Source organism: Corvus brachyrhynchos, unplaced genomic scaffold (assembly GCF_000691975.1).
Source record: "Corvus brachyrhynchos isolate BGI_N302 unplaced genomic scaffold, ASM69197v1 scaffold1, whole genome shotgun sequence".
In the NCBI taxonomy this organism is placed as follows: domain Eukaryota; kingdom Metazoa; phylum Chordata; class Aves; order Passeriformes; family Corvidae; genus Corvus; species Corvus brachyrhynchos.
In genome coordinates, this window is record NW_008237222.1 from 4,806,803 (window position 1) to 4,826,020 (window position 19,218).

At 43.4% G+C, this 19,218-nt stretch overlaps 1 protein-coding gene across 2 annotated transcripts in view; it reads left to right on the top strand.

Annotated features, from left to right (window-relative positions):
- Nucleotides 1-16,691, top strand: part of RIN3 (Ras and Rab interactor 3) — a 70,332-nt gene extending 53,641 nt beyond the window's left edge. For both annotated transcript variants that reach the window (XM_017729021.1, XM_017729022.1), the window contains exons 8-10: nt 9,936-10,067; nt 13,356-13,519; nt 15,388-16,691. In XM_017729021.1, coding sequence (XP_017584510.1) covers nt 9,936-10,067; nt 13,356-13,519; nt 15,388-15,696 — 605 coding nt within the window. In that variant the 3' untranslated portion in view covers nt 15,697-16,691. The remainder of the gene's footprint in view (nt 1-9,935; nt 10,068-13,355; nt 13,520-15,387) is intronic.
- The last annotated feature ends 2,527 nt before the right edge of the window (nt 16,692-19,218 follow it).

Sequence of the window (19,218 nt, forward strand, 5' to 3'; positions counted from 1 at the left end):
CTCACCTCAAGGTGATCTCTTGGATAGTAAGCAGCAAGGGTCAGCAACCAGTCTAGACCCATTAACAGCAGAGCAAGAAACCACCCCAGGGCTGAGCCTTAGCTGCAGGGTGGAAAGGACCTCTCACTGTCTTCAGGTATTATGAGAAGATTTAGAAATATGTAGGGGAATTTGCTGTAACTTTGTTAAAACAGTTGTGTGAAGTTTGAGAATAAATTTGGTTTAGATCAAGGACTTGCAATCCTCATTAAAACCCACACAGTCTCCTTCTGATGGTGGTGGTATGTTATGTATTACATCACACCTTAGCTAGCTCAGGGCTGGAATTTCTCTGTTGAAGGAAATACTGTTGTGTCATTTTATGTAACAGAAATGAGGGGTCAGGGAAATAATTCAAAAATCCCTACATGTTTAAAATATTGACATTAATGAAACCAGATGGTTTCATTGTGGTTTGCTATGCTAACCAAAGCACTGCATTTCAGCCCGCTCAGCTGTTTTCTTGTCCTGAGTACTACTGCCAGCAGGGTGTAGGCTGGCAGCTGATTTCACTCCTGTGCATCCAGTTCCCTCTCCCTTACACATCATCAGTGATGCTTATCAGGGCTTGGCCAGAAGAAAACTGGCCTGGAGTGATGGAAATGTACCCCAATTAATTCCGACCAGAAAAACAGGCTAAGGGGAGAAGAATGCTGTATCTAACTCCTGGAAAACAGTGACCGTGGAGAGAAATTGAGTGAAATGCACTATAGACCCACTTAGAAGCAAAATGTGTGAAACCTCTTTCACAGAATGAGCTGATCCTAGATCATTGTCATTTGCCACTGGCAAAGACAAATTTTCAGCAACCTGAAATATTTTTCTGACAGGGAATTCCAGCTGGTGGCATGCAGAAGAGCATGCTGTGGGCTACTCAGAGCAGATTTTAGCAGGTAGGAATTTTCCTCCTGCTCTCTGCCCATCTCAAGAGCAACAGCACAGGGCCCCTTTTACTTTCAGCCAGCCATGAGGCAGAGCAGTGTTCTTCACACAGGAAGAGCAGAGGCCATGCTCAGCTTCCTGTGCAATAGCTTCTTCTCCTTTTAGCTCCTTTTCCTCACTGCTGAACTAGAAAGTTCCCTCCTCTTCCAAGATCAGAGCAGATGGAATACAAAACTAATCATTCCCTCTGCTGCAGGACCAAAACCAGTCCACCTCTGTCAGAAAAATTACCTGTTCAATAACGTGGAAACCACTGGCGTCTGGCTTAAGTCGCAATTTGTCAGCTCAGGCCAGGTCTTTATTCGCTTTAGGCTGACCACAGGGTGAGTTGACCTAAGAATATGGCTTCATATCTCAAAGCAAAGTGCAAACACTACCTAATCAGGCACCTTTTTTTCAGACACATATGAAAATGCAAGGTTTGTAACATGCTGAGACCCATGTACAGCAGTCCAGGTTTGGCTAGGATGTCGCAAGAAGTACCAAGTTTTCTTTAAAACTAAGAACAGGCTTATTTAGGAACATCTGTACCTGTGGTAGTGCCCATCTTTGCACTGCTGAAAGAGTCATGAAACTTTGAAGTCTACCTTGATTGACTCCATGTATATCGACATTTTAAGAAAGGAGGAGATCTTTGGTTTGATTACAATTCATACTACATGACAAAATCTGCCTGATAAATTGGCTGTGGTTGAAATCCCTGATACTTAAGACTAAGAACTGAATGGGTCAGATCCTCAACTGGTTTAAACTAGCATGTCTTCCTCAAGCTGAGAGCAATCAGCTTGTGGATCTGATTCATTGCAAGGAATTAGGAAGGCAAGTTCACAGGCTTTGTCATACACCCTTCTCTCAAGAGCCACTGAGTACAGCTCCATGGTAGAGTTGAAGTAGGACTAATCTCTGGCTACATCTCGCTGTAGGTGGCCACAGAGGGGTATCGTGCCCAGCTTCTCATTACATTGTGGAGTCAGTCCATGGAGTCCAGATGATTCATCTGGCTACATATAGGTTTCTGCTTTAGCGTGAGATGACTCAAGGCAAGCTCCAATGACAATATTGATTAATTCATTACTGGCTATAAAAGAAATTAAGGGCTACTGGTTCAGATGCTCATATGGACTGTGTAGGTAGTGATATTAGTAAGTGAATTCTCACCAAAGGCACAATTATGATAGTATTGAGGTGTCTCACTGAGCTTTTCCAACTTCTATGCAAACTTAAATAACAGAAACATATGCCTCCAAGAGTAAAACCTACAATCTGAAAATATGTAACCTGCCTGCTAAAAATACTAGGAATGGTTAGTAAGAATAAAATGGATTTTAAAAAATAGGAAAAAAAAAAGAGTTTGGAAACCCACCCCCCACAAAATGGCTGACAGATTTTTTGGCACTAGAAAAAGGAAGAGGCAGGAATCAAGCAACTCTTACACTTGGAAGGCATGCTGCAATATGCACAGGGACACCTGGGCACATAGCTAATTTATATAGAAACACTGTAATGTTATGTAGGAAAAAACCCTTATTATGTATCTTTCAGAAATACCTTTACTCAGACAAAAGATTAAAGGTGTGTTGTGTGAAGTGAGTAGAATGAGAACCTCTGCTTTTCATCAAAACCACAAGTGACACCTGTAGAGTGAGAAACAATGCAAATCTGCAGTATGTGTGGTGTGTACTGGCAGTGGTGTGCCTGGGTCACCCAGCCTTGTGCTGCCTGGGAGCTGCCACTGTGGAAGAGAACTGATGGGAAAAAAAGCAGCAATAGGCATTGGTTTATGAAGAAAAACTGTGAGACAAACAGGCCAAGTTTGGTCAGACCATGAGTGAGGAAGATCAGGAATGGAAAAGCTCTAACTTCAGGTTGGAAGTTTGAAAGATGGGCAGACCGCTTTCAAAGGAGATTCAAAAAGAATGGAGGTACAGTTTTCTTACTGCAACATTTCTAACTTGTGAACTACCTCAGATTATGAAGCTTCATTTTTGGACTTTGAACTGCACAGGCAGCTGGAGTATATAGTTCAATACTATAGTTTGTACTAGTGATAGAATTGGCTAGGTGATCGAAACATCTGATTTAATAATTTCTATTGTGTAGTTTTACATGGCTAATGCGCTTAGCCCGCTTTTGGAAAAAGAGGATAAGATAGGACATATATTCCATTGGAATATTTCTCTTCCTTAAGTTTTAGAATGAAGTTTGTCACCCCTACAGAACTGAGCAACCAGATATTAGCTGCTCTCATGCTCTCCTATAAGTCTCTGCAGTTGACGAAAGCAAAGCCATGTGTCTTCAGTGGGATAGCTGGGCTTCTGGAAAGGAAACTGAGCTCCAATCCTTCAGCAGCCAATGTGGAATCCGTGTTAGAAGCTCCTAAAACTCAGAGCAATCCCATTACACTGCCTATTATCATAGATCACTTCTGAGAAGGAAAATTAAGCTATACATAACAGGTTAACTTTGGTATCTTTTGGAAGAGGATATTTGTATTTAAGTTATTTTTAATGAAGACTGATAGACTAGACATTTTGGGTGTTCTGCCATCTAGTACAATTTCTACATTTGAATCAAAGAGCCAGTTCAAATTTTTCATGGGGAAAAAATTCATCTGATCTCTAAACCACACATTTTTGAAGTGGATTCATGCTGTCTGCACCTATTAACTTGCCTAATTCACTATATCACAAATTAAACCTTGCTGAAAGTAGTATGGGATAGACAATAGACAGCAATATGCTAGTGTGTGGAAGGAAAGTCACAATCTTTTCTTATGATCTTGAACAAATTCCAGTTAACCTTTCTGCACCTCAGGTTTCCCAGCTACAAACTGAGGCTAAAATTCATATTTCATGGAGATCTGCTTCTAGACATCAAGCAAGCTAGTGTTTGTAAAATATTAGAGCAAGGTGCAGGGTATCACCCCTGTCTGCTGGTTTTCAGAATATATACAGAAAAATAAGGAATGCATGAATGTGTTAAAATAGGCTGTAATTTCTTTATGGAGGTTTGGGCAGAATTCCAGTTGCTTTAAGTCATGTATTTAATTAATACTCATCTATTCAAGTGCTGCATCCCAGCTAGGAGCTGACGTTGTATTTGCTTTGCTATAAACATAATAGGATGAATTTGTGGCAGAAGAGAAGGCTTATTTTAAGCTTCTTAGAGACATTTATGAAATAAATGTTTCCTGACCCTGCAGGGAAGAAGGGGAAATAAAGCAAGAAAGTCATATCTGGAGTAGGACACCACCACCTTGAATAGGCACTGAGAGCAGTGGCAGGGTCAGAGCTAGATTTGACTCTGCTGCAAAAATACCCCTCTGTGAGAGACCACAGATGGAGCAAGCCACACAGGTCTAGGAATTTGGCTCAGGCCCAGCTTGAAAGTAGAGCTGAGGAGGCAGTAGCCTGCAGAGAATACTCCTGCTGCAGCTCCCGGAAGGACACTGGTTAGTGCCCTGGTGCCTTTCATGGCACAGGAAGCACATAGGTTATGCCATGCTGAAACAATATCTCAGGTATCTTGGTTCACAGGCATTATTTCATCTATCTTTGTAGACTCCTGCTTCTGGTCATATTTGAGTTTCTGACAGCACCTATTATCCCCGTGAGTGGACTGAGATACAGAGCACCTCAGGGCTATGCTTGGACTGATGGCTGTACATGCCAAAGCTAGTCCCTGCTCCTGCAGGAGCCAGGAGAACAGGGGAGATTGAGTCATGCCCTCTCAGGCACTTTTCCTTGGCTCCATGTGCAACCAGTGGAGAGATGCTATTGCAATGCCTACAAGGTGCAATGTACCATGCCTGACCTGCCCTTGGCCACACTGGAGATTTGTGGCAACACATGGAGTCAGAGCTAGATCGTTGGTGATTAGTTTTGCTTTTCTCTTGTTGACACATTCTGCTCCTGCTGACTTCAGCTTTTGCTATGGATGTTGGTATTTAAAATTGGGTATCGTATAACCACAAGTGGATTAAAGTGGTGTCTAGTCATTTATGCAGGTTGTGAGCATACAGCATATGGAGCATGTGTTCTTTCCATTATTTCAGTCAGACATCCCTGCTCAGCCTTTATTACTCAAAAAGAAACTGTATATCAGATTTTTGTATTTAAGGCATATAAACAGCTGGGAGTCCAAAAATACTTCTGTGAAGTATTAAAGTTGAAAAAAGTTTATACCAAGGACTGGAGGGCAGAGCAGCTAAATCAGCTTATGGAAATGAGATAGCATGAAAAATAATTGACTCCATGCCTGATTGTACGTATAACCACTTCTCAGACAACAAAAAAGAAACAGAGAGATTCTGTAGGCATTCTTAAGAACTATCCTCTAACTTTCACTTCTGTTGACACCAGAAGTTGATGAATGGGGACATGGAATTGTTTAGTTCCAAGCTGCTGTTTCCACTCTTCATTAGTTGGTCAGTCTGTTCTCTGTTCATGATCTATTTTGGTGACATGTAAAAAAACACCAACCAACCAACTGACCAACCAACCAAGAAACCAACCAACAAACAAGCACCTCAGGGGTTTTTTTTCCAGAGAATAGGAATTTATATTGTGAAGTAGCAACTTTCTTGGGTGCCCTATCAGACATGACATGAATTAGTCATGGAAGAGAAGTAGTAGGGGAAATTCTGCTTTTGGTGTTGCACTGAAAATCCCTTGGCCTTCAGGAAATGAGAAGGAAAATTAAGCTATACATAACAGGTTAACTTTGGTATCTTTTGGAAGAGGATATTTGTATTTAAGTTATTTTTAATGAGGACTGATAGACTAGACATTTTGGGTGTTCTGCCATCTAGTACAATTTCTACATTTGAATCAAAGAGCCAGTTCAAATTTTTCATGGGGAAAAAATTCATCTGATCTCTAAACCACACATTTTTGAAGTGGATTCATGCTGTCTGCACCTATTAACTTGCCTAATTCACTATATCACAAATTAAACCTTGCTGAAAGTAGTATGGGATAGACAATAGACAGCAATATGCTAGTGTGTGGAAGGAAAGTCACAATCTTTTCTTATGATCTTGAACAAATTCCAGTTAACCTTTCTGCACCTCAGGTTTCCCAGCTACAAACTGAGGCTAAAATTCATATTTCATGGAGATCTGCTTCTAGACATCAAGCAAGCTAGTGTTTGTAAAATATTAGAGCAAGGTGCAGGGTATCACCCCTGTCTGCTGGTTTTCAGAATATATACAGAAAAATAAGGAATGCATGAATGTGTTAAAATAGGCTGTAATTTCTTTATGGAGGTTTGGGCAGAATTCCAGTTGCTTTAAGTCATGTATTTAATTAATACTCATCTATTCAAGTGCTGCATCCCAGCTAGGAGCTGACGTTGTATTTGCTTTGCTATAAACATAATAGGATGAATTTGTGGCAGAAGAGAAGGCTTATTTTAAGCTTCTTAGAGACATTTATGAAATAAATGTTTCCTGACCCTGCAGGGAAGAAGGGGAAATAAAGCAAGAAAGTCATATCTGGAGTAGGACACCACCACCTTGAATAGGCACTGAGAGCAGTGGCAGGGTCAGAGCTAGATTTGACTCTGCTGCAAAAATACCCCTCTGTGAGAGACCACAGATGGAGCAAGCCACACAGGTCTAGGAATTTGGCTCAGGCCCAGCTTGAAAGTAGAGCTGAGGAGGCAGTAGCCTGCAGAGAATACTCCTGCTGCAGCTCCCGGAAGGACACTGGTTAGTGCCCTGGTGCCTTTCATGGCACAGGAAGCACATAGGTTATGCCATGCTGAAACAATATCTCAGGTATCTTGGTTCACAGGCATTATTTCATCTATCTTTGTAGACTCCTGCTTCTGGTCATATTTGAGTTTCTGACAGCACCTATTATCCCCGTGAGTGGACTGAGATACAGAGCACCTCAGGGCTATGCTTGGACTGATGGCTGTACATGCCAAAGCTAGTCCCTGCTCCTGCAGGAGCCAGGAGAACAGGGGAGATTGAGTCATGCCCTCTCAGGCACTTTTCCTTGGCTCCATGTGCAACCAGTGGAGAGATGCTATTGCAATGCCTACAAGGTGCAATGTACCATGCCTGACCTGCCCTTGGCCACACTGGAGATTTGTGGCAACACATGGAGTCAGAGCTAGATCGTTGGTGATTAGTTTTGCTTTTCTCTTGTTGACACATTCTGCTCCTGCTGACTTCAGCTTTTGCTATGGATGTTGGTATTTAAAATTGGGTATCGTATAACCACAAGTGGATTAAAGTGGTGTCTAGTCATTTATGCAGGTTGTGAGCATACAGCATATGGAGCATGTGTTCTTTCCATTATTTCAGTCAGACATCCCTGCTCAGCCTTTATTACTCAAAAAGAAACTGTATATCAGATTTTTGTATTTAAGGCATATAAACAGCTGGGAGTCCAAAAATACTTCTGTGAAGTATTAAAGTTGAAAAAAGTTTATACCAAGGACTGGAGGGCAGAGCAGCTAAATCAGCTTATGGAAATGAGATAGCATGAAAAATAATTGACTCCATGCCTGATTGTACGTATAACCACTTCTCAGACAACAAAAAAGAAACAGAGAGATTCTGTAGGCATTCTTAAGAACTATCCTCTAACTTTCACTTCTGTTGACACCAGAAGTTGATGAATGGGGACATGGAATTGTTTAGTTCCAAGCTGCTGTTTCCACTCTTCATTAGTTGGTCAGTCTGTTCTCTGTTCATGATCTATTTTGGTGACATGTAAAAAAACACCAACCAACCAACTGACCAACCAACCAAGAAACCAACCAACAAACAAGCACCTCAGGGGTTTTTTTTCCAGAGAATAGGAATTTATATTGTGAAGTAGCAACTTTCTTGGGTGCCCTATCAGACATGACATGAATTAGTCATGGAAGAGAAGTAGTAGGGGAAATTCTGCTTTTGGTGTTGCACTGAAAATCCCTTGGCCTTCAGGAAACTAGAATCATTCTATCCATGCCACTGGTCAGTAACTAACAGATCATAAAGAAGAAGTTTTTAATGAAGGGGAAAATGAGCCTAACAAATCTTTGGTATTTTGTATTCCTTTACACTAGTTTTATACAGAACTAACTCTGTTGGCCTCTGGTGTACTTGGAACAAAAGGAGAATAGGGCTTTTTGCTGTGAAGTTTTTCTGTTACATTTTCATGTCAGTTTTGTCATCTTTTTCTTTTTTTTCCTGGAAAATATTAAACAGCTGTAATACTAAGCTTCTTGTATTAAGGTAATGTATATGACAGTAATGAATTGGACCCTTCGCAGAGCTAAACCTTTCACAGAGACATAAGCCAAGGGAACAACAGACAAAAAAATGTCCATCCAGATGTTGACAGAACAATGAAGTCCATTTATAGTTTTGTTGAAGACCTAAGGCTGTGTCTTTTAACTAAAGGCAGCCATAACAAAGCAATCAGAATTGAAAGCGTTAATCCAGCTTTCATTAAATAAATTGTCTATGTTGTGGCGTGTGTGGGCTCTGTTAGAAACAGGCTGAATTACAGCCCTGATGATCTCTCATTCTCTAACACTTTGTTTTAACTGGATCAACTCTCTGTTCACTAGATGTATTACTGGGTTTATTTCAAAGCCATACTTTTTTTCTTTTTTAATCAGGGACTAAGCTCATGTTTATTTGAGGCTTCAGAAGAATATTTTCTTTGCCAGTGGAGAATCTGCGTCAGCTAGGAATGACAAAAAAAGAAATGTGACTCATGGCAAATATTTGAAATAAGTCAGTGGGAACATTTGAGAAGTAGGAATGTATGCCCTACCATGGAAGACCATGTGTGCTATGGGCCAAAAATGGCTAGACCATAATTTCACCAAAACTACATCAAGGGTAGCTGTGATTCCTTGAGGTGAGACAAGCAGGTCTCATGTGAGACACACATAGCCCATGAAATCAACATATACAAGTGCACAGGTGGAAAAAAACTCCCCACAGTCTGAGGAAAGACATTCAGAATGAAAGCAGATTAGGTTAAGAGGAATGATCAACTCTGAATGTTGGGAAGATAGGTCTGGTAAGGAACTTGCTATTGTGGGTTTTTCATGATGAATGTATGACATGTTGGTTGAAAGTGAAAGCATCTTTCAAATGAGAAAAGTTATCCTTGTGTTCTTTGTGGTTTATGCAGGGAAGCTTCAGTTTGGATTCTCTTTTAAGTAGTAATTTTTTGTAATGATGACTGTTAGCATGCATTTTTTTGTCCTCAGAGATCCCAAAGAGCTCTTACAGATTGCATATTAGATCACTTTGTTAACTTAGTTGATATGAATATGTTAAGCACAGGAAATATTGAGCAGCTGCTGCACACCAATTTCAAAAACTAGGTTTAAGTCCAATGTGAACATTTTTCTGTTTTCTTAGCTAGACACCATAGTTAGAAAGATGATTCCTCTTAGACCATAGCTCTTGGGAGACTGTTTTAATTAGGAATATGTACTGTGATGTTTTGCCTTCTGAAGGGACATAAACGCAGAAGTCCTCAGTCCTAAACCACTGTCTCAAATTCTATTTTCTGGTTTTTGATCCCACACATAGATTAAGCCTAAGAGAATAAATACTCCTAATGCATGTAGACAACTTCCCTACTGGAATTGCCAACCTGAACTGCAGTCTTGATGTCAGTATCAAATCAGAGGGACAAGCTGGAAGCCTTTGTACTCTTCAAAAATTGCCACTTGCCTGTGATAAAAAAGAAGTTAAATTTGTATTTCTCTGGTTACTTTATAAGATCCTATTTTGGGCTTGAAGCAAGTTTACTTACTTTTTAAATGATCTAACTTTCTGTTTTCAGTATTTTTTCTTTGCTTTTGAGCTTTAACTCTTCAGATAATATAAGCTAAGGTCTACAAATGACTTGCTGTTTGAGAATTCGACACTGTTGTGTGGGAACATGGTTTTGTGGTGTTTTTGGGACCACACTGTGTTTCTCTTTGCTCAGGGAAGCACTATGGTGCAGATGACTTCCTCCCTGTGCTCATGTATGTGTTGGCCCGCAGCAACTTGACTGAAGTCCTTCTGAATGTGGAGTATATGATGGAGCTCATGGACCCTGCTCTGCAGCTAGGAGAAGGTAAGAGTACAGTGTTTGCTCATGGGATATTCACTTTGGAAATCATTATTTGTCTCATTTCAGTGTTTATGAAAGTGGGGCAGCAGGCCTCTGGCTAGATTTTGTGCATAATGCTTTGGCCAATCTTTTCAAATCTGAAGGTCTAAAATTATTGCCAAACACTTTAACTCCTTTTAGCAGCGCAGTGCCTTAAGAAACAAGCTAGAAAGGCAGGGACTCATCATAAATTATAACTGAGGTGCTGGATTAGCAAACTAAACAGAGACGTCTTCCTTGGCCCTAAGACTGAAGAGCTGGAAGGTCTTTGCTAAAATTAAACAGCTGCTACAAACAATTGTGCAGATACTTTTATTTATTCCAATGAGAAAAGAGCCTATTTCTCAAACTGCATTGTATGCCTGAGGCCATACATCATTCTCATGGTCACTCTACTCTTAAATTTGAGTGAAACCTGACAATGTTCTCTGACTGAGCACTATAGAGAGACAGAGAAAATAAAGTTAGGTTAGGGAGGAATACTGAGTTTGGAAGTGACTAAAGACCTCTGTTATTAGAGAGGTAAATGCCCCAAGGAACTGTGGGCCTCTAGTTTCTTAAATATAGCTTGGAAAGCACATGCTTCCCAAGTGACAATCACCAATTACACACTCTGAATTAGGAACACAGATAATTTATCACCAAGTAGTCACTAAGCAAATCAAATGGAGTCTGTTTTAGACTTTTCTTTGGTAAATACTGAGGTTCTAGAAAGGAGTTCTGGATGAACAACAGCAGACTAATTTTTTTATATTAGATGTAAGTCTGAAACTAAGCATGTCATGCCCGCACAGTGCAGAGTGGGACAGAAGTAAGTACTAATAGAATGATTAGTAGCAATACAGTACATTAGTAAGGTGTTTCTGCACAGGTTAGTTTTTCTGCTAAGAAGAATTCTTAGCAGAAAAAAATGTTAGCTGAAGCACAGAATTTTGTGGACACAACCAAGCTGCTTTTCGTGACTACACTGCACACAAACAGGTTCTTCACTTCAAAGGGGCACACTACCAGGCTGGTTACTGAAGTCATCTGGGTTGGGGAGATCAGGGTATCGAAAGCAAAGCCGGCTGGAAGTTCTCTTAGCTCAAAGATGCAAAGACTGTATGAAATGGGCACTCCAGTCAAAAGGGAAAATTTTGTGAGGGAGTTCCAAGTCAAACTGACTGAATATTCACATCAGAAAGGACACTGGAAGTAACTGCAGATACGAGAAATGGGAAAAAAAAGAACATCTCAGTGAAGACAGCTCTGAGATTGCAAAGTGTAGAACTGGCAAAAGTTAACTTGAGTAAGGCCTTTGAAAGTTGAATAGCAAAAGTGGATTCAAGTACAGAAATTAAAGGGAAAAAAGCAAAGCTGAAGTGAGAAAACTGTGAAATTGCATAGATCAATATACAAAATCACTTAAATTTTTCCTCCAAGTGAAAAATATACTTTGAATTTGTTTATAGCAATGGTGATGCTGACTGCTGGGGCAAGACAAGGACAGATTATAGGGAAAAACTGGGTGGAAATAAAACTGGAAGTGGGAAAACACTTAATTCTTTAAAAAGTTGTAATGAATTTGTGTTGTGGGGGACTCAGAGATCTTCTTCCCTGGATTCTGAGGGAAGGGATACACCCCATCCTGGGTCCCATCACAGCTACCTCTGACTCAGCCAGAAGAGGAGAAATATTGAATGACAGGCAAAGGAGGGTATTAACTATATTTAAGATGAGAAAATTGGCACTTTTAGGCTTCTTAGTCTATTCTCAGCACCTCATTGTGGGAGACAGTAAAGGAAAATGAGAGTGTTTTGGGCACACAGCTTCATAACTGTAGGACACTCCTCATCGATCCACTAGAGTACAGCAAGTCAAATGGCAGTGTCTTGGTCTCTCCTCTCCTACACCAAACTTTAATGGTGCTCTAAAAATACTGCTCTTAAATCAAGTGCTATCTTTCCCTCCCTGAGGCAGCCAGCCACGCTGACCGTGGGCTCCCCAGCGCCTGAGGAGCCAGGGGAAGCCGCGGGCTGCCGCGAGGGTTGGGTGGTGTGTGAGGGCCATCTAGAGGCACTGCAATTGATGTGAAACTCCGTCAAAACAGGGCTCCCCGGGCAGCTGCTAGTTGTCCCCGTTTGCCAGGCACCGGGATGCGGGGCCCGGATTGGGGGGGTGTCCCCGCCGGCCCGGGACGCTGCGCTGCTGCTCGGCATGCACGCGCGCCGGCTCGGGGCGCTCCTCTCTGTCCTTCTCGGGGCTGCCCTGCAACCAGAGCAGCATCTCTGTCCTTCTCGGGGCTGCCCTGCAACCAGAGCAGCATCTCTGTCCTTCTCGGGGCTGCCCTGCAACCAGAGCAGCATCTCTGTCCTTCTCGGGGCTGCCCTGCAACCAGAGCAGCATCTCTGTCCTTCTCGGGGCTCCCCTGCAACCAGAGCAGCATCTCTGTCCTTCTCAGGGCTCCCCTGCACCTCTGCGGATGAGGCCGGTTTTTATCATGGCCCCGCTGCCGCCCAGTGGCTGCAGCTGGTTATTTATTTCCCTCTGCAAGCAATGCCACATCAGCCGGGGGGTTCTGAGGGAAAAGGGCTTTTGCCACTTTATCCTGCTTCTCTGCTTTACCAAGATTTATCCCGCAACTCTGAACAGTCCAGGAATTACAAGTGAACACCTGGTCTGCCTGTGTAGTCAATGGAGAATGAAGGGAACAGAGGGTGACTTGTTCCTGCAGGTCTGAGACAGTGTTGAGCCCACAGGTGACCCAGGGTCCAAATATTCGAGCAATGTAGCTGGAGTTAGGGGCTGGATCCAGGCCTTGTGCTTCTCATGCAGTACTCTACAATCGTTTCTATTTCCCTGCATTGTGGGGACTGCTCAGGAGCCCAAGTTACAGACCTGTTGCATGGACCCTGTCAAACACTACAAAAAGATGGCCATGGCCCAAAGACTAAACATCTATGGCTTGGGCTTGTTTGTGAAAGCAGCTTTTGTAGCTCTTTCCTTTCAGCCTGTGCTCCCTTGCAGGAACACCCTCAGCAGTGTGGGCAGCAATACTGATTTGGAGCAGTAGCCAGAAGGGGCTGGAGGACACTAGTTATTAGGTGTCCTTCATTTGGTTAACTTCAGTGACCTCTGCAATCCCTCCAGCGAGGCACAGGCAGTGCAAGGGTCAGACAGCTGCCCCTCTGTGGGCATCAGCAGGTAGGGTGGGAGTGGGACTGAATGGCCCATGGAGGTGTGATGTTTATACAAGACTTTCACCTTTTGCAGGCTCCTATTATTTAACCACCACCTATGGGGTCCTGGAGCATATCAAGAACTATGACAAAATCACTGTCACACGGCAGCTGAGCATGGAGGTTCAGGACTCCATCCACCGCTGGGAGCGACGGAGAACGCTGAACAAGGCCCGGGCTTCCCGCTCATCAGTGCAGGTAGGTGGCATATTCTAGGGAAAAAGCCTGCATGCTTTCTCTATACTTAGAAATGTTTAATATGGTAATTATTTTAAAACAAAATTAATTGAAATCACTAATAAAAAAAGACTACATCTGGGGCAAGATTTCTAGATCTTAAAAAAACCCCACCACATTTGAAATATATACTACTTATGAAATACATTTTAAAATCTTGAAGTACCCCCCTAATATTGTAGTTCTAAATATGACTGCGGAGTGATTTTGTTGTTCATTCTCAAAGGAAGTGTGCTAGGAGCCTTTGCATGTGGGAGCTGTGGTGGGGACTCAGGAGCGCCTCTTATCCATCTCCCTTAATGCCTGGGGAAATCACGGGCTAAACTGAGATGTGAGCAAGTTATGCAGGGCTGCTTCTAGATGGCGTAAAGCTGTAGGAGGATCTGAGACATCTCAAGAGCCAGTCAGTCAAGCATCTTCCAGAGCCTGTCCAGTAGGAGGAAAGACCCATCAAGGTCTGGTTAGTTTTGAAGCCCATGCTGTGCATGGCCTGGCAGAGATCTCCCCGTGCACCAGTGGGAGAGGGTCCCAGGACGGATGGGTGTCGGGCCCCCAGCCGCGGTGAGAGGCTGGGTGCTGGGTGCCCCGCCCGCCACAGGGAGGCAGAAAAGGCCACGTCTCAGGTTCTGTAGCGCCTTCACAGAGCAGAACTGAAAATTGTGCATGCCGAGGGGAAAGCCAGGGGAAAGTCTCCTACGGTGGAGAGTAGTCCATGTAGCCGTGTGAAAGCATGGAGTTGAATAGATATCCCCTATTGCAGTCAAACCAGTCCCTGATGATCTCAGAAACTATGAATGGTGGTTGAGATACAGCAAATACCCATCCAGTCCTGAGTGCTGCTCTGGCAGCAGCTCATAGAAGTACCTAACATGGAGCATAATAGCTGAGCAAGCAAATGACACATATCCCCAGAAGATTCCCACCACCTCCAACAGCTGAAAGGCCATTTTCCATCCCTTTGAATGAGGGGTAGTATTAGAGACAGGAAAGCCCATTCTGGCAGATCTCAACAGTTTGCTGATATGCTCAGCAGGTCTCTGCCCATCCTTCTGCCTGCCTTGATCAACTGCAGTGACCCTCCTTAAATGCAGTTTGGAAGCCCATAGTCCACACATTTGGAAATTTCACTTCTGCTGGGGAACCTCATTATTTTCTGAACAAAATGGTCGGGATTTGTTTTGACGTTCACAGATGCAAATTAAACACACAGGTTCCACTGAGACCAAAAGCTCTCTAGATTCTGTTCCTTATGTGTTTGGCAAGATGAAAGTTGTCACAACAGTTGTTACTGCCTGAAACAGGATACAAGTAAATCAGCTTTCTCAGCATAACTTCTGCTATTTCCTTACTGATGGAAGGAAGTTCAGAGGACACGCTCTCAAGGTGCTGTTTGGTGAAGTTGCAAGGTCACCACACTGCCAGCCCTATCCTCGCTCTGGGAAACGGGAGGTTTTCAGGCCAAACGTCTGACATTTGTGGTCTGTTATTCTTGTCTGTCATTTCTTTGGAGACCCTTTCTTCAGGAGCTGTAAAAAGATGGGAGAATGAACCATTTCAGATCAGTCTCTAAGGATATTCAGTAAAATTAGAGTAAAGTGCTTTAACTTCAGTGTCTTTATGGTGCTGATCATTTGGTAAAGTGCTTGTTTAAGTATGTGCTGATTCAGAGCCTGTCAGAGGGAAGAATGGAGAGAATAACTAGGATATTGGAGAATGACTGGAGGATATTTGGGAGCTCTAGGCAGCTAGAGCTTTGTGACTGAATTTTACCTCCTTCAGTCCTAGGTTACTGTGCTAACTGCAAAGTCTCTCCTCATGTTTCTCTTCAGGACTTCATTTGTATCTCCTTTCTGGAAATCAGTGGTCAATCAAGGACACTTGCTTCCCGTCACGACACCACAGCTGAGCAGCTGAGCCAGCAGTGTGCTGAGAAGTTTGAAGTGTCCCAGCCCAAGGACTATGGACTCTTTGTTTATGTTGATGACCAGTGGCTGCAGCTGGACAAAGGTGCCCTTCCTCACCATATCAAAGCCTCCCTGCTGAAGAGCGAAACCAAGAAAGATTTCCATTTTATTTATAAACCAATAGACCATAAAACCCCACCAGTTCCAATTGTCAAAGAGTCAGACTTTTCTTAAGGGCTGTGCTGCTTTTTTTCTGTCTTTGCTGTCATCCTGGAAGAGCTGGATAATTTACCTTGTGAGATCCTCTGGTGTCTGCAGACCTCAGAAGTTCTCTGGAGTGTGGCCTTCAACACAGGGCAGATGGGCTAATTGTAGATGGTGTCTGAACACACGGCATTTCTTGACAGAGGTCATTTGCAGAAGTAAAAGGAGCATTCAGGAGAACATTCATCCTCTGGAAAACTTGAAGTATCAAGCCTCAGAACCTCTCAGTTGCAACCAGCCGACACTGCAGAATATAAATGAACAGTAGAGAAAATCCAGAGATCTTGCAAAAAGGTAGACATTTACTTTACAGTAAATGATGGCAGGTGTGAATCACATCTGTGCACAGGGCCTTTGAAAGGTCTGCACACCTCAATCTGTTTGGAGGTAAGACTGTGTTTGTGCCTTACAGAATCTGTTCACCCAGTTTGTATAAACTGGGTCTTGTCCGATGTATTCAGTGGCATAGTCTTGCCACCTGTAGCAGAACCCCATCTGTGTCTTGCTGTCAACAGCATGTCTTCACCTTTGAAATCCACATAATTACAAAAAATTCCTTTTTTTGTACTTTCACTAAGAATATACTTTCTGCCATCTATCTATTTGTCACTGAAATCAGGTAGCATATGCATTTTCATCAATGTATTTTTCCTAAAGATTGAAAGTCTTCACCATCAGTTTTACGTGTTCAGCAGTTTTATTCACATTGGTTGTTTCATAGTGTCTGCTTAATTGTATATTTATTTCAATGTGTGATATGGTGCAATTATTTTAAAACAAGCCTTTGTAAAGAACTTAATAATTTGCCCAGTGTATCAAAACCGATTAAAATTTGAAAGTCAAAAGGAGTTAGAATTAAATACCAATCCCTTTTTACATGCTGTCATTTTCACAAGTGTTATCCTACCTATAATTCCCACCAGATTATTACTTTAATAAATTCGGGCTGTTGCAGACAGAACTTTCTAATTCTCCTTTCTGTGTGTGCTTTTAATCAGTCAGTCATTGCAGACTTAAATTTCCCATAACAAATAAATTCCCACAGAAGATATTTAATCAATGCAAAAATGCATTTCATTAAATTTGAAAACAATTTTTCAGGATTGGATAATGGAAGCAGGAGGCTTAATTGCAAGATAGGTCCATGTCTGGGTGCCTTCATACAGGCAAGATTCCCACTGTAAACACAAAATACTGGGTTATCTGCCTGCAGGAGGCCAGTAACCTCCACTGCAGCTACACCAACTCAGAATCAGGCCTAGCAAAGCTCTGATTACAAAGAAAAGGTATTTTACTCTGGGTTTTGTACAAACTTGCTATTGTTTCCTCCCAGTAACATTCAAAAGAGATTTAGGGTACCTTGGGCCAAGTTGCCCAAGGTGTCTGCCTTATTCCTGAAGCTCCAAGGATAAAAACGTATTACATGTAGCAGGTCACTATCTCAGTCTCTGGAGCTTGAAATAAATGTCATGTCTATGTGCCCCAGCTGTAGCCAAATCTGCATACAGATAGCAAACCAGTGCTGTGCATCTGCCAGAGTGGGCTGCATGCACATCTTGTTGGGAAGGGACAACAACCAGGAATGAGGAACAGTGAATAACAGCAATCTTGGTTTCGAGGATATCATGTGCAGAGCTTGCAGTGCGTGACACCACAGCTGACTCCAAAGTCATGGTTATTTCTGCTATGTGCAGCTGTTGGCACCTCTGCCTGGCCTCTGGGCAGCACATCTGCAGGATGCCAGAGCTGAACCTATCCCTCGTGCTGCCATCACCCTCCTGCGGGGCTGTGTGCTCCTGCTGGGAGCCTGTGCTGCTCTCAGGGTGGCACCTGGGATGCTGGGACTGAACCTGAGGCACAGGTTTCCAGTACCGATCTGGGAGGTGATGCTGGTCTCAGGGCCCCGAGGGCACTCACAGATGTGGCTGTCTCCAGTGCCTCCCCACCCTGCCTATGGCCCAGGACCCCACTTCAGCCCCCCAGGGCTGTCAGCCCCTGCCCCAGTGATGCTGCAGCACGACTGGTGTCCAGCTCCCCTGCCCTGCCTGCCCTCAGCCTGTCCCCCAGCCTGTCCCCATTCCCAGGGAGGTGCTTGATGTCCAGGACTGGGGCTTTCCCTGATGGTCCCCTGATCCTTGGCCTGATCAGATTATCATTATACTGTAACATTCACAGTCAATGAGCCCAAAAGTAATCTGATGGGTAAGAGGTTAAAGTAGACACATGGAAGGAAAGAAGCTAGGGCTGATATTCTGCTGGATATTTCTGCAGAGCAACTGCAGGGTCAAGCAACTGATTGATGAAACGAATTACTCCAGCACCTCACAGTGTCCTGGGACATCTGAGTCACCAGCTGGACCTTGGAGCTATGGGGAAGTATGGGATATGGAGCTGGTTGGTGGAGCCTGTGGAAACAGTGCTAAATCACTGCAATCCAAATGGGCTCAGACCTAAATTTACCAATGTCTAGACTCAAAATCAGACCTGCAGATTCCAGTTTTTGAAATGCAAGAGTGCCTTGAACCTTTGAATTTATATGGGCTTTTATAAAGGTTCTCAAATTGCATATGCAACATTTTCCTCTGGCATAACGACTGCAAAGCTCTGATTTGATTTGCAAGAGTTGCCATGGCTCTCCCGAACCCAGAGATTATTGACAGTAATGTGAATTACTGTGCCTGGCTGCAAGCTGCCTGGAAGGAAATCCCTGTGCTAGGGCTCAGTGCAGAGCGGAGCTTGCTCAGAGGCTGTGGAGCAACTGGCCTGTTTGGTCCTATCATATAAACCACCAGCAACATTTCACTAAACACACATATCTCAGGTATGGGGGTGACGTGGCCACCGCTGTCCCTTGTCAGGGAACATAAGCTGCGAGATGATCCATATGATGGTATTTTGGATGACCCAGGACAGAGAAGGATGCTGCCTCTCCAAGCTCACAGCTCAGTGGTGGCACTCAGGCTCTGCCTGCACCAGGGTCATGCAGAAACAAACTGTCTGCAACAAACATGGCTGTTGTTTTGGTGACCGTGGCAAAGCACTGATTCTCCAGCGTGGAGATTGCTGGAGCAGTTCAGCATGTCCCTTCCTCTGGACCTTGGTGTCCAGGATCCTGCACTGCTTTGGGCAGGTATCTGACATTTCGGATGGTGTGAGAAAAAGCAGTCAAATGTGGGAAAGAAATGGGCTTTTTAAAATGCTCCATGTGATTTTATTCATTGGCTTTGCTATGTGGTTCCCTCATGCTGCAGCCCAGGAGAGGAGGAAGCAGCCCAGCCTGGTGATCCGTGGCCTCCCCTGGTTAGTCAAGATGGTCACACTGTGTGACTCACGTGCTGGGCCTCATGTGAGCCCTCAGCAGACAGGAGTGTTTCAGAAGGTTTTGACCAAGTAGGGTTGTGCAATCCAGCCAAGGGCTCTTCAAACACTCATTTGCAGGGAAATGTTGTGCAATGATCACTCATTGACTCACAAGGAGAGGATCCCAGTGTG